This window comes from Eucalyptus grandis, chromosome 6 (assembly GCF_016545825.1).
Source record: "Eucalyptus grandis isolate ANBG69807.140 chromosome 6, ASM1654582v1, whole genome shotgun sequence".
NCBI lineage: Eukaryota > Viridiplantae > Streptophyta > Magnoliopsida > Myrtales > Myrtaceae > Eucalyptus > Eucalyptus grandis.
Genome location: NC_052617.1, coordinates 52,181,899 through 52,205,589, shown reverse-complemented (window position 1 = coordinate 52,205,589; position 23,691 = coordinate 52,181,899). Strand labels below are relative to the sequence as shown.

The following is a 23,691-nucleotide window of genomic DNA, read 5'->3' as shown; positions in this document are numbered from 1 at the left end:
AATAGATATTTGGGTGAAAGTGAGGTCAGGGCACTCTGTCACTTGCTTTGCCATGGTTGCTACCATTGTCTGATCAAATGCATTTCCATATGTAAGTACCATGCAGGAAGTATCTACAGGTAGATCTAGGACCTAGCAACGGCATTTCATCAAGTGCTTGTCCCGAGGGAGAAGCTGGAAAGCTATGTTGAATTGGTATGGTGACATTTGAGGAGCTCACACGGTCCACGACGTCCTATACACGACCTTCTCTGGATTTTGGAAGTGAATTTCACCCAACCTGCATGTTCTCATCGGTGGATGTTAAAACTCGATCGCGGATCAAACTGGGCGATAAATCACAAAAGCCATGTTGCATCTAGAAGGACCCCGATGAAGAGTACCATCGATCAACCTGCGCCTCTTCAAAGCGTTGTATGCCACTGCCCATGGTCCTGGCTCGGCTGCGCCCACAGATTGAGATTAGACAGAGCTTTAAATTGAGCTGCACGACATTTTCGTTTGACTCAACTCGACCATCACGTGCAACGCGCGGGGATCTCGGCGGTTTGCTTCTATCGTTCGCACAAGACGATGTTCCCCGAGCAGCACGTAAAAGGAAAAAAAACAGTACTTTTTTTTTTTTTTTTTCCCTTAAATCCCCACCCGAACTTGCGTCGGTAATTTCCCTAAATTATTATCCAAGAAGACTTGGGATTGTCAAGGACAGAAAAAGAAAGGGGGAAGTTCCAAAAATTCCCGGCGCCAGATTCTGAAATTCCCTTCAGACTCGATTTTGTTCCATAATATATCGTAAACTCAAGCATTTTCACTCAATAATTCGATGTGGCCTCCTTTTTTGGCAATTCCTTTCAAACTTGAGGTTATTTCAAAATACTTTAAAATTTGATCAGCTTGACTCAACAACCCGCAAGCTCATTACCGACCGAAAAAAAGAATGGACGACAATTATAACATTACTCGTCTTGTGCATGTTTCGCCCCTTTTCTGAATGCATTCTAGTCCAAAAAGCACGAGCGCAAAATAACTGTCAAAGGCCTGCAAATTTGTCCCAACATTACAGAAAAAGGAAGGGGTTAGGGTTTCTCCAACATAGATTGGAAAATTCAGGATGGAGAATCATTATAGACGTAGGAAGAAAGCTCTAATGAGAGCCTCACAGAGTGCAGTCACTCAAGTAGGCACCATATTGTATGTGAGAAGTACTGGATAAGATCAACTAAGAGCTTTTAAGCTTACGATGGTGTTTTGGACCATATGCACACGAGGAGCACATACAAGTCAACGCGCTATTATTTACTACGGCAATGAAAAAAATCACGATCACAGAAAAGAGACAAATCGGTCGATGATAAATGATGTAGTTCCAAAAAAATCGAGTTTAGATATATCCAAAAATAAAATTCAAGTTTTCCCAGAATAATTTCGACAAAAACAGACCCAATTCATCAGGTTCTCGATTTTATTTTATTTTTTCCTAAAGGAAAAAGAAAGAAGTGAAAAATGGCCAAATCGTGCGGCTTCTCCCAGATCCTCCACTGTCCCCTCCTCCAAACCCAATTTCCGCCTTAAAAAGCAAACCGACTCTCTCTCTTTCTCTCTCTCTATTATCCATCTCGTTCCAGCAAATTCCCATCCTCTCTCTCCCCCGTCCGAAGATTCTCTCTGTCTCCGTCTCTGTCTCTGAGAAGCTCGACGATGTTGAGGATGGCTCGGTCGCCCTCCCCGTCCCTGGCCCTCCCCAGGACCTCCTCCCGCCTCCTCGCCCTCCGCGCCCACTCCAGCCACTCCTCCTCCTCCCCCTCCCCGGACGCCGCCGGGGACTCCGCCGACCCGCTCCTCCGGAAGCTGGAGGACGTCATCCACCACCTCATCGTCCGCCGATCCGAGCCCGACTGGCTCCCCTTCCGCCCCGGCTCCTCCTACTGGGTCCCCCGCGCTCCAAGTCCCGCGGCATCGCCCAGCTCATCGGCAAGCTCGCCTCCTCCTCCTCTTCCTCCTCCTCCTCCTCCCCCTACGGCGACCCCTTCCTCTCCTCCTCCTCCTCCGCCGCCGCCGCCGCCCCCCACGGCTGGCCCTCCTCCTCCTTCTTCATCCACGGTGATTCCCTCCCGCCCCTCTTAGGTTTTGGATTTGATTACTTGCTTGCCTTCTTCGATTCCGTTGCGCAAGGATCCGCGACGCGCGATTGTAATTTTCCTCTCGTCTCGTTTGCTTGAGCTGGTCGAAGGTTTTGTCGTTCTCCTCGCTCATCATTATCGTTGTTCCCTGTGGACGTGATTGTCGCAGGCACGCTTCCCTCTGCTTATCCCGAGGAAGCCCTGCAGACGCCGGATGGCGAATCTCAGTCTGAGGATGAGGAAGGGTGAAGCCACTGCATCCCCGCTTTTGAAGCTCGCGCCGTGGGTGACGCAGCCTCTCCTTTCTCTGGGTTGGTTTCCGCATCTCACTGACCTTCTGATGATTAGGAACCTATTTGGAGCAACATTTGCATGTCAAGTTTGTTCTTTTTAATCTTTGGCGAAATCTAGCCCGATAGAATTGATGCAGATTTTAGATGTGACTGGCATTGTATCGGATGGTTCTTTTCTCTGTGTTGCTCAACTGAATCTCAATCAAGTGAGGTTTCTGGGTCTTTAATTGTGCTGGAGGATGGGTTCCGTTCTCTGTTCGATAGGGTGCTTAACAGTTGATTTGGGGGTTCTCCGATGATGTAAGAACTTGGGAGAGGTTGAATTTTGGGTTATGGTTTGAAGTCCTAGGTTTTCAATGTGGATAATTAGGTTGTTGTTATGCTAAGACAAGTCTTAAGAGGACTAAATATGTGGTTTTTAGATGATCACCCTGCTCCCTGGATATGATCGGTATAGCAGTGTGTTTTCGCTGAGAAATCTGCTGTTTTCCTCTATGCCTACGGTCTTCTTCTGCGTGTTGCTCAACTGAATCTCGATCAAGTGAGGTTTCTGGGTGTTTACTTGTATGGGCAGACAGGTTCTGTTCTCTGCTCAATAGGTTTCTGGATGCTTGAGTTGGGTTCTCCGATGACCTAAAAACTTGGGGGAGGTTAAATTCTGGACTATGGTTCAAAGTCCTAGGTTGTCATTGTTGATAATTAGGATGTCTTTGTACCAAGACAGAACTGAAGAGTACTAAATGTGTGGTTTTTAGATGCTCACCCTGCCCCTGGATTATGATCAGTATAGCAGCGTGTTTTCGTTGAAAGATCTGCTGTTTTCCATTATGCCTACTGGTTTTGGAAGGGTATAGTTTTACTCTTGTGGGGGAGTCCACTGTGTGGTGATGATATGGGAGGTTGATCAACTAGCTGTGCTTTTTTTGTCTTCAGCATTGGATGTGTATGCTTTTGAGATATGCTGTTGAATGTTTAACCTCTCCAAGCAGACACAAACTCCTATTCCAATATGTATGCACTTGGAATTCTTGCATACCGAATTGGAATTCTTTTTCTGGAGAGATTGCTCATTTCTTCGTCTCGCTAAAAACTGATTCTTTTTTGGACTGCTCGTGTTTTAGGTAACTGTCTGTTGCGGAGTTGTGAAACTAATCCATACATTTTTACACAGGAACTTGAGGAAGTCCAAAGGATGCTGATGTATCAACTGACGGACAGGCAAAGTGGTCAGAGGGGAGCTTGTACAGATGATCTGGTTAATAGCTAGTGAAAGGCAGCGTAGTTTCTGCGAGACTGCTCATCGCCAAGCAAAATGTGTTGTTCTTCTTTGTACTGCTATTTAGTCGTGTAAGATCTTTTTTTTCACAAGGTTTGTACATAACGTTAAATATTTTCTTCCAGTGAGAACCAATAAGTCTAATTTATACGCAATGTTAATGTTTATGTGGATTTAGCTCATTCCATTGTTGGTTTTTCTGTGAGATGTGACGCGACATGGAAAGATTGATGCAGCACTACCGCATGTATTTGCTTCTCTCTGGTCTCCCGAGGCGAAAGTCATTTGCTGGGGCCTGATTTGTTTGAAGTCAGAATATTTTCAGTTTCTGTTTACCTGAAAATGGAATGGGAAACAACCATCTGTCTTCGGAACATGTGCTTTGGTTCATGAAGATAAAGAGTCTCGACAGAAATTACGGAAACGTATTTGGTCCTTGTCATTTCCCAAGTTTTTCGGCTTATATTCATGTTTAAATCCGTGTGTCATTCTCTATGGCGTTAGAGATGAGAATCATGTGAACAAACTTCCAGTCGACCTCTGGCATGAGAAGAGGTGCCGGGATTTCGCCAGCATACTCTTTGCTGCTACTTATGTACCGGCAGATCCCCGGTCAGCATCAGGAAGTGGGCTGTTGGTGTGAAAGCGTTCGAGGTGTTGTGCGGCCATTTTTCAATTCAGAACGACTCGGAATCGTTTTGAGAGAGTCGTGACACGAACGGTGGTTTAGTCCGATCAATGGTTTGAACGAGGCGTGAAGAATTTGACTTTGCTTGCTGCTTCCCTCCATCTTCCAGCTGTTTTGGGTATACATTTGTTAAATCACCGCGCGCATTCTTCACGACCCATTTTGCGTCTGGTTGTAAAGCAGACGTTGGCACTGTCCCAGGACCATTTGTTTTCTGAATTGTTTTATTTATGTTGCTGGTGGTAATAGTACTAGTGTAACGGACAAGATAACATTTACATAGTGGAAGTGAAAACTGTATTAATGATGCGGGCGGTAGCTCGTTAGGTTAGCTTTCCAATCTTTTGCGTAACTTGTGCTCCAACTCCTACTTGGCACCTAATCATAAAGCACAGGAAATTCAACCTTGCATTTGTTGAAAGCCATTTTCTTAGTGCTCCGTTTGTTTGTGGAAAGCATATGATTTGAAAAATATTTTCGTAAACATAACCGCTTATATTGCTTGCAAAAATGGATCAACGGAATGGAAGATATTTTCATCGTTTGCGAAAATATACAAACAAGAATTGTTGTTTATAATGAAAGTGTTTTTTATTGGTTAATTATTCCAAATGATATAAACGATCGTCAAATTGCTTATTTTTCACGAAACAAACAAAACCTAAATTCTAATTTGATTTTGCTTTGGATGGAATTTTCATTCTCCTTTAAAAGTAATTGACGAGACGTGAAATCAAATCTATACCACATTAAAATCATTGAACATTGTTATAGTTTCGGTTACGCCTTGCCTTTCACTGACGGGCTTGTCAGTAGTTATCACATCACATTTTTGGTTGCTGCAAGCTAGAAAAGGAATTCTGAAAACGACAAAAATAGAACAAAACGGCCAAAGAGAGGAGAACCATCGAGTGGGCAGGACTTCAGATTTGAAAAGCCTGCCGTTTCATTAAAAATAAGCAATAAAACATATCCTCAGAAAAAACATCTGCCTCCGTCTTATTGATGCTTGGGGGACTTAACCAAATGCCCAGGATCTTGTCGTCTAAGCAATTCGCTAGAATTTACACATGCCCGTCCAACCTCCACGGCGTGTTCTGTGCACGTGAAACGGGGCGATTTTTGCACGTAACCCAGGACCGGCGAAAATGTAGAAACTTTCGGGGGAAGGAGGGAAAAGAGGAGAGGGGGGGAGGTACTTACAATGTGCTGGTGATGACCATGATCATGATTAGTGCGAATTGTTTAAGGAAGTTTGGTGGGGGGGGAGCGCGTTTGATAATCAGCAGGAGGGTCGCTTTAGTCCCAGGACGAGACAACCCAACCCACCAGCTGTTGCGGCTGTCCGAAGAGAGAGAGAGCGACCTGTGACTGCCGATTCGTCGGATTCATCACGCTCTCTCTCTCTCTCTCTGTGCGCTCCCGCTTCTCGCTGTGAATCCAGTTCACTTCCTACTTCCACTTCACCCGACCCCTCCCAAAGGTCGCTTTTTTATTTAGCCTTTCTTTTTCGTGTGCAAAGCCCGTTTCGCCTTCTTCTCTCCCCCCCCGAGTGCGGTTAGTTAGCGGCCATTGCTGTCGCTGTCGCTGTCAGTGTTGTGTACTCCATTTTCTCGCCCCGACCCCTCTGATTGGCCCTCCGCGTCTACAAATCGCTCGCCACCGTCGCGCGGAGAAATTTGCCCTCCCGGCTGATCGGATTCTTGCTCGAATTCTTTGGTCCCCCGCTTGCAGATCTGGGTGGACGCCTGGCTGTCTCAGTGGTCGCGCCTCTTGACTGGCTCGGGGGCTTGTTCTTGATTCCATTTGCTTTGGTGGGTACTCAAATTTGAGCTCCGGTTTGGGTTTCTGGGTAATGGGTGAATGCAGAGGATGCGGGCCATTCTCGGCCTTGCAATCTTGTATTGCTTCAGCTTAATTGTTAGTGGGTGCTTGGATCTCGAGAATTAGACATGGAGAATGCATATCTTTTTGGCAATGTTGTATCCCTGTGCCCTTTTCTTTTCCCATTCTTTGTGCCCTTTCCTCTTTCTGTTTTAAGGAAATTTTCTTTTTTTGCCTGATCAAAACGATGTTTTTAAGTCCGAATCGTAGAGTGATATCAATTCCAGATCTGCTCTACCCGTTCTGTCTGGCTTCTGCTTGCTTGGTCAGTTTTTTATTGGTGAATTCCGCTTGATTTGATAATTCACCCTTCTTCTCCTGGAATTTCACCCGTTGTTCTGCTTGTTGATTGCTTAAGTTTGTTTGGTGTCTGTTCAAGTTCTTGATCTCTGATTTTGAGGGTGAGTGGTAAATTTTCTGCTTAATTCGATTTTCTTATATTGCTATCAAACTTCTGTTTGATTCATTTTTACCTTTGGCTATCTTCTGCATAGTTCGGGAATAAGATTGTTGTGAAATGCTGTGATTTGCCGATCCTTTAGCTTTGCTGGGGCATATGCTTCTTCATTTAGCTCCGAATTGTAGCTTGAGATTGTAGTTTCCAAGTTTTCTTGGGCCGATGCTTCTTCTGCATTCCCCCATCTGCAGTCTCATGTCGATCTTACTTGATTTTGAGTTTGCTCTCAACGATCTCATCCTTACATATGTGTGGTTGACTAGGTCTAGCTTGTGATCTTCTGGAAGATACTTCAGCTTCAATCTTCTGGAAGTGCTCCTAAAGGCTGCATATTTCCACATTTTCAGAAGAAATTTCTGTGGCACTTCAGCTTGGATTGAGCTGTGTGTGACTGGGGCAATTCTCCCTGGTCTCTTTTAGAAAGGCTGGATGGGTTCCAGGTTTCCTTCCCATCAGTTAAGCAATGGCCTATATGTGTCAGGCCGAAAAGAGCAGCCAAAAGAAAAGACTCCAACAATGAGTTCCGTTGCCATGCCCTATACTGGGGGTGACATAAAAAAATCAGGAGAACTCGGTAAAATGTTTGATATTTCTGCAGATGGGTCTAAATCACGGAAATCAGGGCCAATTACCGGTGTTCCTTCAAGGACTGGATCTTTTGGAGGCGCTGCGTCACACTCTGGCCCTATCATGCATAATGCTTCCAGTCGAGCAGCCTATACCACAGCTGGCCCTGTAACTTCTGGTCATATACCTAGCTCTGCTTCATTGAAGAAGACAAATTCCGGTCCTCTGAATAAACATGGAGAACCTATAAAAAAGTCATCTGGTCCTCAATCTGGGGCAGTCACGCGTCAAAACTCTGGTCCTATACCTCCTAATCTTCCAACAACAGGTCTGATCACTTCTGGACCTATTACTTCGGGGCCATTAAATTCATCTGGAGCCCCTCGAAAAGTATCTGGTCCATTGGACTCTGTTGGATCAGTAAAACTTCAGAGTTCTGTTGCTCATCTTCAATCTGTAACCACTCTTGGCCAAGAGGACGAATCTTCTTTCATGAGGACCCTGCCAAAGTCAATTATGTGGTCAGTGATTCTAATATTTGTGATGGGATTCATTGCCGGTGGGTTTATTCTTGGAGCTGTCCACAATGCCATTCTTCTGATTGTAGTCGTGGTCCTCTTTGCCTTGATTGCTACATTGTTCACTTGGAATACCTGGTGGGCAAGAACAGCTATCACGGGTTACATTGCTCGATATCCTGACAGTGATCTCAGAACTGCGAAAAATGGCCAATATGTGAAAGTCTCTGGGGTACGTATTCTCTTGCTATGCTAGAGTTTTAATTAACTTTTCATATTGGGATGGGCACAGTTCATCCTTATATTGTGCCGTTTTATTTTTGTCTCCATTTATCCAAATGCTTATCTCAAATCTCTGTAAAGTACGGAGTTTTCCTGCGGTTCTTTGATTTTTCTGATGATTTTTTTGTACCCTGGCATGTACTAGTCTTCTGCAAATCATTTTTGGTTTTTGGACATGGCCATTTTCCTTTTCTAGTGGATAGCGCTAAGCAATCCTTGTATGCTTATAGAAGCAAAAATTGGAGGTACCTTTATATGCACCACATTGACAGTTTTACCATGAGCAGAAGAAAGGTTGGAAGTTAAATGTGTGGGGAGGGTGGCAAAGATGGAATAACAGCATCACTGACCTAACCACTGGAGCTGAGAATGTCGAGGCACTTTGATGTAAAGATGCAGGGTATTTAGACCATTTAGCTGGAAACATGGTCAAATCTGAGTGTTTAAACTTTGACATGAGGTTTTTAAAAATATAGACTATGGGTTAAGAAGCTAAAACTTCTGGGGACTTGCATTGCTCTTGTTACTGCCTTGATGAGGGGACAAGGGAGTAAACAGATGTATGCAAGTCTCTCTCTCTCTCTCTTTTTGGTGTTTGCGGGGCCCGGGGGGGGGAGCAAGAGAGAGAGAGAGAATGGACATTCAAGTTAAACTGAAAGTTTAGTGGTTTTATGCAAGTCCTTGTTACTGCCTTGATGAGGGCACAAGGAAGTAAACAGATGTATGCAAGTCTGGTGTGGGGAGAGAGGGAAAGAGAGATTTAGTGGTTTTGTCAATGATGATATTTAGCAATTGAGTTACTCAACTATGTTCAGCATTTTGTGCATTGTTGTGGGAGTTCATCTTTAGGGTTCTCTTGCACTTCCTCTGTTCAATGACTTTGATTTATACTCTCACATCTTTTAACCATGCATAATTAATTCAGGTTATCACATGTGGTAATGTGCCTCTTCAATCATCTTTCCATAAAGTGCCTAGATGTGTCTATACATCTACAGCTCTGTATGAGTACAGAGGTTGGGATTCTAAAGCAGCCAATCCTACACATCGTCGTTTTACATGGGGACTTAGATCAGCAGAAGTGAGTTCCTACCTGTACCTTGTGTATTTCATCGTATCTTCATCTTCTGAATCCTTTTCATGATTGATTAGTTTGTTAAAAATGTGTTGATGCTTGATTTTTTTATTTGTAAAATATGTGCATTTGTTTCAAGTCTCGAACATCTTTCTTGGTCATGTGGCTTTTTGGCTATATGTTTTACCCATTATACAGTGCAAGTTCTAACGAGGCGAGGACTCGATATTAGCACCATTGTAATGGCCTCGTTGATGTGGTCGAAACAGCTCGCAATGATTCTCACATATGTCAAAATTAAAACCAAGTTTCATTCCATCGTCGCTAAGTTTGATTTTAATTAGACAACTTCTTTGGTTTTTACTATAGCCACATGTGCCTATTTCTAGTCCTGATGGACTCGAATCTGGAATGTGCTGTCACTTCTCTGATGTGTGGATATTTCTGGACTTCTAATGACACCATCTTATTTGGTTAATGTTAGAGGCATGTCGTGGATTTCTACATCTCGGATTTCCAGTCTGGACTGAGAGCTCTAGTTAAAACTGGCTATGGTGCACGGGTTACTCCTTATGTCGACGACGCCACTGTTGTTGACATCAATCCATCAAACAAGGATATGTCTCGTGAGTTCATCAGGTGGTTGGGGGAGAGGAATCTTTCGTGCGACGATCGTAAGATGCGACTGAAAGAAGGGTAAGGATATATCACGTGCATTTATGGGTTTTGGTTTCATCAAGCCATAAGTAACAGATTACAGTTCATTATATACATAACATGCATATATTGTCAGAAAGCATATCCTTTTGAAGTGATACCCCTATTGACTTGGTTCTTAAGCTGATGCTATGGAGGATTTGTTGCTCTTGTGCACGTAATCAGCTCTGAGGAAAATTCTGCTCTTGGTGCTTCTGTAGGTATATTAAGGAAGGCAGTACAGTTAGTGTGATGGGTATTGTCCAGAGGAACGACAACATGGTGATGATCGTGCCTCCACCCGAGCCATTTACCACCGGATGCCAATGGGGACAATGTATATTTCCAGCAAGTCTCGATGGCATTGTTTTGAGATGCGAAGATACGTCCAAGATCGATGTAATCCCCGTGTGATAGATTGGCATGAACTTGTCTTCCTGTTCTCAGGCAAATACATGGTTCGCTTTATTAATGTGAGAAGGTAATATCGATGTTTCATAGTGAGAATATGGTGCAATGAGTTTGGTGATTTAACAAGGAGAAGTGGGTTTTTCTCCTTCTCTATTTTTGACTTTTCTGTGTATAGCTTGGAGGTAATTCTTTATTTTCATGTTTTATAAGGCTATTGCCTCTGTAATGGGTGGGGATTTCATTGTAGATTCCGCGGGCTTCGACGACAGGCTAGACTGTCTCCATGTTGTAAGTCAAGAAAGTCCTGGTATTCGCTGAGCATGTCATCTTGCCTCTCGAGTTTCGGATTTATCAAATTAGCTTTTGACTGATCTGTTCTTCTCTCATGTGCAGTGAATGTTGTTTATATGCTGTTTTCTGAAGAGTTACTCTTTTCCTTCATATTATGTTTCACATTTTGGTCTAATTTCTGTACACGCCAATGAAGCTCTCCAACCACTGAGATTTGCCTCAGTAATCACCCTTCTTACATGAGAAGAAAGAGGTCGGGGTTCTAATCCCCACTTTCTTAGAGAGTTGGGGTGGAGACGATTTAGTATCAGAGACTTCCACGCCTTGTAAAGAGACGGGGTAAAAGTCTGATAGTAAAAGTTAGAGTGGGAGTAGAGTCTCGATTCTTACTTTGAAAGTTTGGTTTTTGCAATCGATCCACACATGGCACAACACATGACGGATACCTTGTATCCTACAACCTGGGTTTGAAATGGACACAACCTGGGGGTGAAATGTCCATTTCAAGATCCATAATTGTCAGAGTCACGAAACGTCGACACCTAGATATAATAAGTGGGAGGGTCCTTGGCTCCTTCCTACCATACCAAATGTATGGTTAAAATTCTCTGTACGGTGTAAGGTACACAGGTGATAAATTAGGACTCCTCCTTAATCAAACTAATAAACTAGCTTGGAAGATCGGGGAGTAGCTCAAAACAGCGAATTACGGGTGATGATATTGGAATCATTTGTCGATGACCTCATGAGCAATGCTGGATTACAAGATACGTTGAAAGCAGTACGTCGTCTTCGCGCGTTGTCTTCGCATACATATGCATCGCCTTATCTACTGTTGAAAAGAATCGATTTTGGTATGTCCGCCGTCTTTTCAAATGCCGCTGGTAAAGTACGCAATTCGCCGATGCCGGATTCGAAGCCCCACTCCCAAGTTTTTAGCTGGAAAAACGACCATCAAGACCGGATTTTGAAAACGGCGACCGTGTGGGTGCGCGTCTGTCCGGGGGCCGATCGATTCCATCATATCATTTTCCATTCCACGAGGAATTTTCCAAGAAACCGCCGGGCGAGCGGGGGCAGTTACGACAATTCAACAGCACGATCAGGTCACTTTGGTCCTTGGGGCAGAAAAGGATCAGAGAGAGAGAGAGAGAGAGAGAGAGGACATGATGAGACAGAGAAGCTGGAAGGTGTGTTTTCAGCTCCTCGCTCCGATATAATTTATTCCCTTATGTTTCTCAAGAAAAACTCAATTTAAGAAAGAGAGAGAGGGTGGAGAACCTGGGGGGGGCGCTGTTTGTTTGGTGGTTTTTGGCCGGACAAGACAACCACCGGTTGTTGCGGCTCTCTAGAGAGAGAAAGAGGAGAGCAGAGAGAGAGAGAGAGAGAGAGAATGGAGATGGCGACTGTGAGTGCGAGTGTGCTGTCGTCGACGAGATCTCAGTTCCACTCCGGCTCCACCGGCTCCCCTTCCCTTTGATCCCCCCCGCCTCCCCCATTCTTCCCTTGACGACGCTTGCCGTTCTTCTTCGCAGGTACGGTCCGGTCCGTTCGCTCTCTCGTTTCCTTTCATGGGCTCGCTGCATTTCGAACTCTAGAATTCCCGAGGGAAAAAAAGTCTTCTTTTTTGCCCGAGTTATGGCCGGTTCTAACGCCTTTGTCCATACCCTTCTTCTTAAATTTTTGTTTTCGGTTCCCTTTTACTACTGGGTATGTATAGAATGCAGATCTGGTCGTGCCCATTTGGTTGGTTTTCGTTTTAGCTCGAGTTGGGTAGCGAGTCCTTTCGGGGCCATCCCTTTTTTTACCATTCGACTCGGTTCTCTTACCTAGTGTTCTGGTCTCTATCTCTTTTGACTTTTACTTTGGCCACTTCTTCTTGTTCTCGTTTCCCCATCTGAGCTCCTGTTTAGTTGGGGTTGCTGGAAATGGGGAAAGAAAGTAGTGTAGGGAATGCGACATTCTCAGCCTTGAAAAATGTTGAGTGCTTCAGCTCAACGATTGGATCTCGGGTATAGAGCGGGGAGATGACGCATTCTTGAGCATTTTCTTTTTGGGGGATTTTTCATTTCCAGATTGCTCGAAACCTCTCTCGATCCAAACGGTGCGCTTTCGACTTCAGTCTGTAATCTCACTCCAGATCTGCTTTATTTTAACAAGTTTCTTCCTTTTTTTTTTAGGGGGGGAATGCTGCAGGTATTTTTTGTTCGGGAAATGCTTCTGTAGGAATCTTATAAGGGGACCGTATTCTTTGACTCTGGAATCGCAATCACCATATTACTCTTATTGATTGCTAGGATTTGGGAGAGAAATAGCCAAAATGACTTTTTTATTGCAGGCCTGTTACTGGTGAAGAAGTAAGTACCTTATGAAATTGGAGCCGAGGTGGTTGCATCTCATAAAAACATACTATCTAGTATCTACTGTAGTTTTTTGGTTTGGCTAGCATACCATCTACTATTCCTGGATATGGTTCCTTTTCTCTTTAGCCTCTTTGTTTTTGTGAGAAACACTTGGCTACATTGGTGATGGTAGTGTCAAGTATACGGCAAGTTTATCCTTTATTTCCAGGATATCATAGTTGTTGCCTTTTATGTTATGTTTGGTGGGTGCTTAGTCCTCTTCCGTGATTATTGTTTACACTTTTGTTTTTGGACTTGTGAAATCATGTGCTTGATCTAGTCATAGGTTGTTAATGCTACTATTCCAGACTTCACTTTGCAGTTTTCTTTAGTTATCTGCTGAACTGGTTTCAAAATAGGATCTGGCAATTACATGCTTTTTGCCTTTTCCGAAAGCTTTAACACCTAATACTTTCTATTATTTACTTCTAATATTCAAACAGGCTTCATATGTCACTATACTTAGTTGCTTTGTGCTTTTCTAAGTTTTTAGATATCATTTTCCTCGTTCTGTATTTTTCTGTCTCCCAAAATTGTATAGCCCAGACCAGCTGTTTTATCTTTAAATTGTGACTTCAGATGACAGTTCACAGATATTCTTCAGCTGATGATTCTTCATTATTTAAATCCTCTTATCATCAGTCGCGTGTCGAGTTTGTGTTTACATTTGACATTTTTATCCTCCAGACGGGGTATGCCCGTTATTGCTACTACTTTTGTCTCCTGTAAGTCTACTAAACAGCATGTTTCTTCCATTCTTATCTGCAGGAGTTTTGCTGGTACTGAACTCCTATTGATCTGTAGTATATAGTTTGGTCTCTTTGGGGGCCCTCTATATAGGCTGGATGGGTTCGAGATTTCCATCTCATCAGCTAAGCAATGGCCTATACGTATCAGGGCGGCCAGAGCAGCCGAAGGAAAAGACTCCGACTATGAGTTCCGTCGCCATGCCCTATACAGGTGGTGACATAAAAAAATCGGGAGAACTGGGTAAAATGTTTGACATCCCTATGGATGGCTCCAAATCTAGGAAGTCGGGACCTATTGCCGGTGCCCCTATGAGGACTGGATCTTTTGGTGGGGCTGCTTCACACTCCGGTCCTATCATGCATAATACTTCAGGTCGGGCAAGCTACACTGCATCTGGTCCTGTAACTTCTGGTCAGATGTCTGGTTCTGCTTCAATGAAGAAGACAAATTCCGGGCCACTTAATAAGCATGGAGAACCTATAAAAAAGTCTTCTGGTCCTCAATCTGGTGGAGTTACACGCCAAAACTCTGGCCCTATCCCACCAGTTCTTCCAACCACAGGTCTCATCACATCAGGTCCTATTTCTTCAGGGCCACTAAACTCATCCGGGGCCCCTCGGAAAGTGTCTGGGCCACTTGATTCTCTTGGGTCAATGAAGCTTCCAAGCTCTGTTGCTCACCTTCAAGCTGTTACTACTCTTACCCAAGATAATGAATCATCTTTCATGAGGAACCTGCCAAAGTCGATAATCTGGTCGGTGATTCTAATATTTGTGATGGGATTTATTGCTGGTGGTTTTATACTTGGAGCTGTTCGCAATGCCATTCTTCTAATTGTGGTCGTGGTCCTCTTTGCCTTGGTTGCCACATTGTTCACATGGAATACTTGCAGGGGACGAAAGGCTATCACAGACTATATTGCACGTTATCCTGATAGCGATCTCAGAACTGCAAAAAATGGCCAGTTTGTGAAGGTCTCAGGGGTATGCCACTTTCGAAATCCTCATGGGTCATGTAGGATCATGATCTGCATGTTCTATGCTGGAATTATGTGGATGTGTTTTCCTGAAATTTCTATCTGGACATTGTTAGTTGAGCCTAACCATTACAGAGTGAAACCTGTTTGCACTCTGATGAGTTGATGGCTGACATTCTTGGAATGTTGTATTAAAACTTTCTATCTGGAAGGTGGTCGGGAAACAATATGGACATGAGATATGTTTGCTCTATTAGCTTTTAAGAGAAATGGCAATACATTTACAGTATATACAAACGTGGGAGAAAGGAGGGAGAAATTAGGGGTCCTTTATATGAAGCTTTGGAAGCCCATGTTGGTAAAACGGAATTATACTTCGATGAGGGGATGAGGAATGTAGAGACCTAGAGAGAGTTTGTGTACGTGTGCGTGTGCGAGAGAGAGAGAGAGAGAGAGAGAGGGAGGGAGGGAGGGGGAGGGAGCACAAATCGAGGCTTTGGTGAATTTGGCAGAGAGAGAGAGAGAGAGAGAGAGAGAGAGAGGAGGGAGGGAGGGAGGGAGCACAAATCAAGGCTTTGGTGAATTTGGCACAGAGAGAGTGAGAGAGAGAGAGAGGGAGGGAGGGAGGGAGGGAGGGAGCACAAATCGAGGCTTTGGTGAATTTGGCACAGAGAGAGAGAGAGAGAGAGAGAGAGAGAGAGAGAGAGAGAGGGAGGGAGGGAGGGAGGGAGCACAAATCGAGGCTTTGGTGAATTTGGCATTTTGATGTATGTGGATTTCAGTCAAGTTTGGAAGCTGTATTCAGTAATTTATGTGTCCATCTCATTATAGAAGGAAGTTCATTTGTGTCCGTCCCATTTGTTCTCTGTTAAGTAGGGATCCCCTCGATTTCACCTTACAATTATTTGTAATTCTTACAGGTGATCACATGTGGTAATGTCCCCCTTCAGTCATCTTTCCATAGAGTTCCTAGATGTGTCTATACATCTACGAGTTTGTATGAGTACAGAGGTTGGGATTCGAAAGCAGCCAATCCTAAACATCGCCGTTTTACATGGGGACTTAGATCAGCAGAAGTAAGTTTAACATCATTAGTTTGTTTTAATAAGTTAGTCATCATTGTATGTTTTATCGTGTTATCATGTTTTAATTTGTTCCCATGGTTGATTCATTTCTTCGAATTATAATTCTGGTTGGAAACCCTTTCTTTCTGAATGTATTTCTTGTCACCACTTCATAAAAATATTTAATGCATCACTCCTGGTTTATGGTTTATTCTTCCAATAGAGGTACAAACGATTGATCATCATCTTGATTGGATCTCACACCCTCGACCAAGTTTGGTTTAATTTGAGTTTATCTCAACAATCTCCGGGCCTGTAAAGCAGCATGCTCTCACAGATTTTAAAGGGTTTTGGCATTTCTAAATGCTATTTTTCTTCTTGCTTAACTACAGAGACATGTTGTGGACTTCTACATCTCTGATTTCCAGTCTGGATTGAGAGCTTTGGTCAAAACTGGCTATGGTGCACGGGTTACTCCTTACGTGGATGATTCGATTGTCATTGATGTTAATCCATCAAATAAGGACATGTCTCCTGAGTTTGTCAGGTGGTTGGGGGAGAGGAACCTCTCAAGTGATGACCGTGTGATGCGAATGAAAGAAGGGTAAAGAGCTCCTAAATGTCTGTCTCATAGCCTCATGTAATCTTGATCATGATCATCTGTGTAGGAGAGTGCATATATCTTTGTTTCCCTTCTCTACTAGCCATAAAGAACACGTATTCAACATGTTAAGTGATTTCCTCACTTGTAAATTCTGCTTCGTAATTGTTTTGCCACATGGTTTTACTTGTTGTGCTTCAGCCATGAGCATAGTCTCCAGTGCTAGTAGGCCTTGTGTCCCAGGCATCTAATTACTCTCTAGCTTTGGAGCTATCTGGCCAGCATTTGACACCGGACTTTTTCTTTTTATAGTATTCGCATTTGGACAGATACGTTATCCGAAAGGATAGCATTTGGTGGCAGTGAATATTTTGGTAAAACTTCCTCAGATTAATTGATAATATGTATTGGAATATCAAGCAAATAAAGCACATGGGGATTTTTTATGGAACCCATAAGTGCCGCTTAATGTTGTCTCTTATGCACCCCAGTCATTGCAGTAATTGTCGGACACACTTAGGCTAAGAGACAGAATAAGATCAGTCCATATTTTTCTTTTCCCAAATAAACAAGCATGTCACTGGTGTGTCCAGGGATGTCAAGATGAATTTGAAGAGAAATGTGGGTTATCTATGCTAAATTCTGATCTGTGTAGTCATTTTGCGTGCTTTTTAGACTTCGTTTTTAATCAGCCCAGTAGTTCCAATTACCATGTGGACGTGAACATATGTAATGCTTTATCTTCTCATTAGAACTGATCAAGAATACAGTCCTTTACGGGGGGTTACCCTTGTGGTTTTGTCCTTGAGATTTCCCTATTCAAGGGAGTCATCACTCATGCATGTGTATGCTTTACCTGCCACTTAAAGAAAAGCAGTGCATAATGACGTCGAATTTGCTTTTACTGTTATCGCAGGTACATCAAAGAAGGCAGTACAGTCAGCGTGATGGGTATCGTCCAGAGGAATGAAAACATGCTCATGATCGTGCCTCCCCCTGAGCCATTTACCACTGGATGCCAATGGGCGCGATGTATATTTCCCGCAAACCTTGATGGCATTGTTCTGAGATGCGAAGACACGTCAAAAATCGATGTAATACCTGTGTAGCACTATGTGTGTGAAAACTTTCTTCCTTCTCTCGACAAATATTTTGTTTGCTCTGTTGATGCTGGCGGTAGTAGCGATGTTTCATAGTTACATGGGGCAGTCAGATTGGGATGATTTTAAGATTGAGAAGTGTTTTTGTTCCCTCGTGTATAGCTTTAAGAAAAATTCTTTCTTTTACCATATTTTTATAAGGCTTTAGCTCTTGTAATGGGGGTGGGCTTTGACGTAGTTGGGGGAATGTTACGTTGTGGAGCAGACTTGTCTTTTTATGTTGCAAATCAAGAGGATTGTTCATTTACTTGGCGTGTTGCATTTCTTGGTTTTGGCCTCGTCAGCGTGCTGCAATTCGAATGTAACATTTTGAACTCCATTTTGTGCTCGCGGGCGATGTAAAGCAATCCACTTGTCAATCACAAAACCGCAGTCAGACATCATTCTTTGAGTAGAGATGGCATTAGATCATCAAAATTATTATGGAACTCAAAATATTCGCAACGCGATCCTCACTACTTCCAACACAGCCTGTTAAACTGGTATTCCCCCAAAGGGACAGTGCTGAAAGAGTATGATAGCGCGCAGTTAAAAGTGTGCATCGGTCCATCCTCTCCGAGAGTTCGATCCCGCGAGAGAAACTAAAAACATGACACCAGTTTACCGAAAATCACCGATTGCCAAGAAGCAAGAACAAACTATAGTAGCACGAGAGTACCTAATTACTTTACTCGCGTTGCCTAATTTATACAAACATTTTCAAGTACAGCAAAACTTTAATGATGTAATGATCGGCTTGGTAGCTTTGTCATCCATCACTCGCTTCTGATCACCTCTTTGGTGAACAAGGACCTGAAAGATCAAGATTTGCCTTGACATCAACCCTGTCGTCTATTTTTGCAAATATGGCACTTTACCCTTATTGATTAGCTTCCAAAGGGCAGCCTTGGCTTCCTCCAAGGTTTCGACAGCATGCCCTTCATCAAATGATATCCTCTGTATATTAAACTGCAGAAGAAGAACTGTATAAATTTAATTAAAGGACCACCAGCGACGTGTAGAGAGCAAAATTAGGTCACATGACACGAGTACCTGTGCACCTTGCCGGACACGAATATCAGTTCCCTTGCTGTCTATTGATATAAGAGCAGCATCGTCTACCTCACTTTCAGTCGACAGAAGCTTTTTTAAGGGCTTAGAAAATAGTGCATTGAGTTCCTAGAGATGAAGACATACACCACATTAAGCCCCTGCTTCAACAGACGTATAATTTTCATCCTCTGGTGCAAGTACAACGAGAATAACTTGTCCAGGGAAAGTCAGGAAGGATAAATGAGTATATCCATATACAGCCCTATATCAACAAATCCTTACCATCTTCTGATTTTTATAAATAAAATGGATAATAAGTTCTACAACAGCGACGATGATGGCAATGATAAATTGCATCAATTAAATACATGGAAAAGATGGTTCACATATTTTGCAACAACCTAATCTTTATTTCACAAAGTAAAGTTTAACGGTTCAACCTTTAAATTTTGCTCGCCTCCATCAACTGCAATTTTATCAGGTTCTAAGGACTCATACTCCTTGACATCCACCCAGGCAACAGTGCCAAAGCCTCCAATGAAGTATATATCACTGATGGCCACAGACAAAGTTAGTTCCCACACTAAGACATAAGAATAATGATAAGAAGAGTAAGTCACAAAAGGCACGGGAAAAAGAATTGATGTACGATCCCAATGGTAAAGGTGTAACGTACTTATTTTCCTTTCAGATTGTCCAAATGCATGTTAAAATAAATCATTACGACGCAAGTGCTATATTTCACACATCAAAGATAGCATATATTATGAAGGTGTGGATTCTAAGACCAAATTGATGTAATATCAAATAAGCAACCAAAGGTCTATTGGAAATGAGATGTTATAAATCTTAACACCAATATGATCTCTCCAGTCACAAAAGTAGAGCTTGCTCCAACATGATATGGGATTGTTATGACCAATAGCCATAACATAAATGAAATCATTCTTTAGACCATGAGAGATTAATTTATTTTGTAATCAACATCATCCTTTTACAAGCGGCAGTAAGTAAATGGTTCCTGCTTGGATCAAAACTTAGCTCTCTGTGAAAATCTAGAAGCCACAAAAAAAAAAAAAAAAAGATAACAGGAAATGGATAACTTGCTTTTGCAAAGATTATTATCGTCAAAGATAACCATATGTGACATGACATCCATGTCTCCACTTTAAAGATAGCATTTACATGATTAAACCAAAGACGCACCTGATATTCTGCATTCTAAAATAGTAGAAATTCCCCCACTGCTGGGAAGGCCCTTGCTGATGTTTAGCAATGTATTGCTTATGCGCCCATTCCTAGCAGCATGCAAGCTCATAAACAAAATTAACCAAACCAAAATATGAACCTCATACAAAGAAATTAGTATCGATAAAGGGATCCACTTTCTTGACACATAATATATGCAAATGCTATGTATAAACAGATGCATGGTACTGGAAACAAATAGTAGCTGATTAAAACCACAATATAAGACAAAAAGGAAAATTAGGTCACGAGTCACATAATTCATATCTCTGGTCATTTCTAACTCCCAATAGTTCAATGGGACAAATTATTAAAATCCATAAGACAACATTCTCAAACAAAGCCTTGCATTTGTCAAGCCAAAAATGGTCACCTGCTGGTCTACTGAAAGGGGATAAACATCACCAAAAATGGTCACCCTCGCGTTTGACAAGCTACTCCATCCAGGTATCTGAGGGGACAAAAGGACAGCCAATTAATTAAATCCGCCAAAAGAGAAATTCATAATCAGACCATCAAGAAAAGAATCTTTACTTGCACAACTAGGCTGCATTTTGGGTCTGCCAATAAGTTCCTTGTGTGGATTGCCAAGGGTGAAAATGAAAATATGGGATCTACAACATCAAAGAAGGCAATATCTATTACAAATAATGATAGAAAAAAAGACAATAATAAAAATCATAACTGAGACAAAATATTCAAGTCAACCATGTTAAGCTCAAGTTAGCAGGGAAATATTGATGCGGCAAATGAAGTCATATCTCATTTACTGAAAGTCATTGACCTGGTCCTCATCATTGAAACAGGAGGCTGGTCTCCACCAGATACTAACAATCAATCATAGTGTTAAGACTCGAGTAAGGTGCACAATTCAGAGAGCTCACCACATATCACTAGCATTTCAAACAACACCTAAGTCTCCAACTGAAACTAGGAATACTAGGGACTTACGGCCCATGGGATCAGGTGCAAAATCCACCAGTGAACCAAATGGGTATCCTTCCCGTCGATGATGCATCCGAGACATTACGGTGCACAAATGAGCAAATCTGGCCTGGAATCACACGTGTCAGCTTGAGCATAGAAGAATCTCCACAATAACACAAATGGGAGGGAAACAAAAGCCAAAAGAGAGGTTTTTCCATCGATATGTGCTCATTGAAGACTGACAGAAACGAGCAAGAATCAAAAATTACCTGCTCCATCAGATTGCGAACTGCCAAGGCTGGCCGAGGTAAACCATGAGCCGAGGTTGCACTTTGGACCCCACCAGATATTGGTGTTCTGAAAAGCCCAGCCCTCGTGCCACTTCCATATGGGACTGAAAGAGGCATCTCATTCTCCAAGGTTTTATCCACATTCATTGCACTGTGTTGGCTCAGACCCACATCACCCTTAAGACAAGAAAATGTATAATGACTAGGTTGACGAAGAAATACAAAATAAACTGCACTAAAACAGGAGTTTCCATGCGTCACAAGGCAGAAATTAGCCCAATAAGCGAAGCGCAATGAGCTGGGGAAAATTAATTCAAACGACTACCATTTCTCATCAAAGACAAAATATCTGAGTAGCATTGCACATCTGAGAAGTAAAATGATAACAAACATTACCAGGAGGAAAATATTTACACAGAGTTAAGATACCAAAGCTTTTCTTGCATGCAGTAGTCTCCAAAGTGCCCACGGACGAGTACATTAAGTGATCAATATGCCAATTCAGCTCAAATAACACTTTCTCCAACAATGATTGGTGTATTAGTTATAGTATCCAGCTAAATGAACCACTTCACCAACTATCTAAACATCCAAGAGTCTGACTCCAGGCTTTGCTCTCCTTGACCCGACAACTGGAGAACAATCATCCCGAGCTACAAATTTATGAGACCTGATATGTTCAGCAAAATCTGATCCAAAGACAAACTTATCCCAACAAGTTCAGATCAAAAGCTACAGCCCCACCCATCATGACAAAGGGCAAGAACGGCTTCCACGTGCAAAATGGAAACGAAAACAGAGAATATTACCAACCTAGGGCAAGAGGAAGCTTCTTCAGAGTTCAGGCTGTTTAGTTAAAACAATAATTCTCTGGGACACATCGACTCTACCTTGGACCACGAATGTAATAATACGTGACAGCATATAACAAAAGCACTTTAACCATTCCCAACGAGTAACTAGAGACTCCCCCCACACATCATTTGTGCTTATTCTCCTCACAGAAACATCTCAATTGTTGATTACATTAATCCAGAACTCGTCTTATCCCTAATCTGGATGGTGCGTTCAGTATTTCCAGAACCTAGGTTGTCGAGCAGGCAGATAGGCAACATATTCTTCCTCCCAAAAAAATCATGTGTAGGCCAGAAAGTCTTCAGCTTGTTTGTCAATGGTACTACATAGATGCTCGGCCATTGACTTCCTAACATCAAACTCATTTCTTTACAATTAGATACCTCCATATGTTCAGGCTGGATCGAAGACTTCCTCCTGCAAGCCAACTTGCAAAAAAAAAAAAAAAAAACGCACAAGAGTTGCGGGTATATTTTACGATTATGTCACAGCATTCTAGTCACACCAATTCCCTCTTTAGCTTTGGACACACCACATTTGCAATTCTCTCCCGAAATTTCTGCCACCCATCTCTCAAGCAAGCCAAAACAAGCATAACCCCATCAAGGCAACACAAGCCACACACCGAATCGTCATCAAAACCACGGTAATAAAAGAGAAAAGAACTCAAGAACTTGCAGAGACACTGAAACAATACCTGCGAAGGAGAGACAGCATCCCCGGGCATCAAATCGATCCCGTTCTCCGACGGCCTATCCTCCGCGCCCTCGCCGAACCCCGGGGACGCCAAGGCGCAAGCTCTGAGCCCGCCAAGGTGGCAACTTTCGGGCATCCGGAGACACCCAATTCCCTGGTGGGGCAGCGGCCTGATCGAACAAACGGGGCTGCCCAGAACCGGGCGCGCCTCGGGGACTCGGGACGCGAAGACCGCGCTCGAAAAGGCCTCCATGGATCAAGAAAGCTGGCGGAGAAAAGGGGACGAAAGCACCGAACGGACGAGCGCTTCTTGAGGAAAAAGCTGAGAACTTTGAAGTCGAGAAAAGGGGACGACGCTTGCGCAGTGTGCTGCCTGCTGTGTGCTGCGGTGGGTTTAAGAGGGGCGTTGTGCTCGTGTTCCTCTTGTTACTGAGGTTGCACGGTGACGTCATCATACTCCAGCTCCGAAAGAAACAGGTTTATTACCATTGGGTTTGACTAGGATTTCGATTTGCCAAGAAAGGAAAATTGGTTTTTGGAGTAGGTCGTTATTTACTAGGTTAGTGTTGGAAGGGTTGGCTAGTTGATGACACAACATTAGAAGGGTTGGATAGACTCTGATTAGGGAGAAAGATCGCCATTTTCGGAAAAATATAGCAATGATATGGATACTTATTGAGTTAATTGCGAGACGTCCACATGGATATATATGTATAAAGCATGATATCTCGTGTAAAAGAGAAAGAGCTAGTGACATTTGACTGGAATTTACTTATTGTCTTGTTGGTGGTTGTCGATATGCAATGAATAAGAATTTTGTATAGTTATTGCCTGAATTCTAAATAGGGTTAAATTAATTCTCTTATTACTAAGTTGACTACACCACGTCAATTAAGTAGCGTCAATCTAACATCGAGAATTGAGGTTAAGCCTTTTGGCTGTTGATTTGTTTAAAACTTGGTCAATCGAGCTATTAGATTATTCTATCTCAAATACCACAACATTCAATTAATGTCACCCAATTTATATTTTTATTTGAATTCCCCAATTTTTACGCCCCCAAATTTAGACAAGATATAGCCTTTGCCGGTCATTATTATTTATTTCATTATTGATTCGCCACGACATCATT

At 42.8% G+C, this 23,691-nt stretch overlaps 4 protein-coding genes across 10 annotated transcripts; 3 read left to right on the top strand and 1 right to left on the bottom strand.

Annotated features, from left to right (window-relative positions):
- Positions 1-1,525: 1,525 nt before the first annotated feature.
- LOC104450694 lies at positions 1,526-3,871 on the top strand. The gene is given in 4 exon segments (XM_039315901.1): positions 1,526-1,933; positions 1,936-2,190; positions 2,290-2,431; positions 3,585-3,871. Coding segments are annotated over 3 exon segments (570 nt in total). The 5' UTR covers positions 1,526-1,698; the 3' UTR covers positions 2,370-2,431; positions 3,585-3,871.
- Positions 3,872-5,736: 1,865 nt separating this feature from the next.
- LOC104450692 (uncharacterized membrane protein At1g16860) lies at positions 5,737-10,648 on the top strand. Of its 2 annotated transcripts, none has more exons than XM_039315896.1 (5): positions 5,737-6,191; positions 7,066-8,035; positions 9,011-9,166; positions 9,645-9,856; positions 10,078-10,648. In XM_039315896.1, the coding sequence occupies exons 2-5, from the start codon at positions 7,148-7,150 to the stop codon at positions 10,268-10,270; spliced, it is 1,449 nt and encodes a 482-aa protein (XP_039171830.1). In that variant the 5' UTR covers positions 5,737-6,191; positions 7,066-7,147; the 3' UTR covers positions 10,271-10,648. The 2 variants fall into 2 exon arrangements, with proteins under 2 accessions (XP_039171830.1, XP_010063668.2); XM_010065366.3 differs by having other exon boundaries at positions 5,738-6,191; positions 6,982-8,035.
- A 1,116-nt stretch (positions 10,649-11,764) lies between these two features.
- Positions 11,765-17,758, top strand: LOC104450691 (uncharacterized membrane protein At1g16860). 5 transcript variants are annotated; one of them, XM_010065365.3, is made up of 7 exons: positions 11,765-12,093; positions 12,739-12,915; positions 13,729-14,464; positions 14,603-14,693; positions 15,607-15,762; positions 16,143-16,354; positions 17,268-17,758. In XM_010065365.3, exons 3-7 carry the CDS (start codon positions 13,806-13,808, stop codon positions 17,458-17,460), a joined length of 1,311 nt encoding a protein of 436 aa, XP_010063667.2. In that variant the 5' UTR covers positions 11,765-12,093; positions 12,739-12,915; positions 13,729-13,805; the 3' UTR covers positions 17,461-17,758. The 5 variants fall into 5 exon arrangements, with proteins under 5 accessions (XP_010063667.2, XP_010063662.2, XP_010063666.2 ...); XM_010065360.3 differs by having other exon boundaries at positions 11,766-12,093; positions 13,729-14,693; XM_039315897.1 differs by lacking the exon at positions 11,765-12,093 and adding an exon at positions 12,472-12,662 and having other exon boundaries at positions 13,729-14,693.
- A 156-nt stretch (positions 17,759-17,914) lies between these two features.
- Positions 17,915-22,964, bottom strand: LOC104450690. Of its 2 annotated transcripts, none has more exons than XM_039315899.1 (9): positions 22,561-22,964; positions 20,988-21,185; positions 20,743-20,845; positions 20,326-20,405; positions 20,165-20,242; positions 19,750-19,841; positions 18,984-19,095; positions 18,544-18,669; positions 17,915-18,473 (listed from the first exon to the last, which is right to left on the bottom strand). In XM_039315899.1, exons 1-9 carry the CDS (start codon positions 22,810-22,812, stop codon positions 18,378-18,380), a joined length of 1,137 nt encoding a protein of 378 aa, XP_039171833.1. In that variant the 5' UTR covers positions 22,813-22,964; the 3' UTR covers positions 17,915-18,377. The 2 variants fall into 2 exon arrangements, with proteins under 2 accessions (XP_039171833.1, XP_010063661.2); XM_010065359.3 differs by having other exon boundaries at positions 17,915-18,459; positions 22,561-22,962.
- Positions 22,965-23,691: the final 727 nt, after the last annotated feature.

Bases quoted from the DNA above. Each gene is read 5' to 3' on its own strand.
- LOC104450690 (XM_010065359.3), bottom strand. From the start codon at position 22,812: ATGGAGGCCTTTTCGAGCGCGGTCTTCGCGTCCCGAGTCCCCGAGGCG. The intron at 20,243-20,325 runs GTAAAGATTCTT...TTGTCCCCTCAG, and splicing joins AATGCAGCCTAGTTGTGCAA to ATACCTGGATGGAGTAGCTT. The intron at 19,842-20,164 runs GTGACCATTTTT...GCATGCTGCTAG, and splicing joins CCCTTTCAGTAGACCAGCAG to GAATGGGCGCATAAGCAATA.
- LOC104450692 (XM_039315896.1), top strand. From the start codon at position 7,148: ATGGGTTCCAGGTTTCCTTCCCATCAGTTAAGCAATGGCCTATATGTG. The intron at 9,167-9,644 runs GTGAGTTCCTAC...GGTTAATGTTAG, and splicing joins GGGGACTTAGATCAGCAGAA to AGGCATGTCGTGGATTTCTA. The intron at 9,857-10,077 runs GTAAGGATATAT...GTGCTTCTGTAG, and splicing joins AAGATGCGACTGAAAGAAGG to GTATATTAAGGAAGGCAGTA.
- LOC104450691 (XM_010065364.3), top strand. From the start codon at position 13,806: ATGGGTTCGAGATTTCCATCTCATCAGCTAAGCAATGGCCTATACGTA. The intron at 14,694-15,606 runs GTATGCCACTTT...TAATTCTTACAG, and splicing joins AGTTTGTGAAGGTCTCAGGG to GTGATCACATGTGGTAATGT. The intron at 16,355-17,267 runs GTAAAGAGCTCC...CTGTTATCGCAG, and splicing joins GTGATGCGAATGAAAGAAGG to GTACATCAAAGAAGGCAGTA.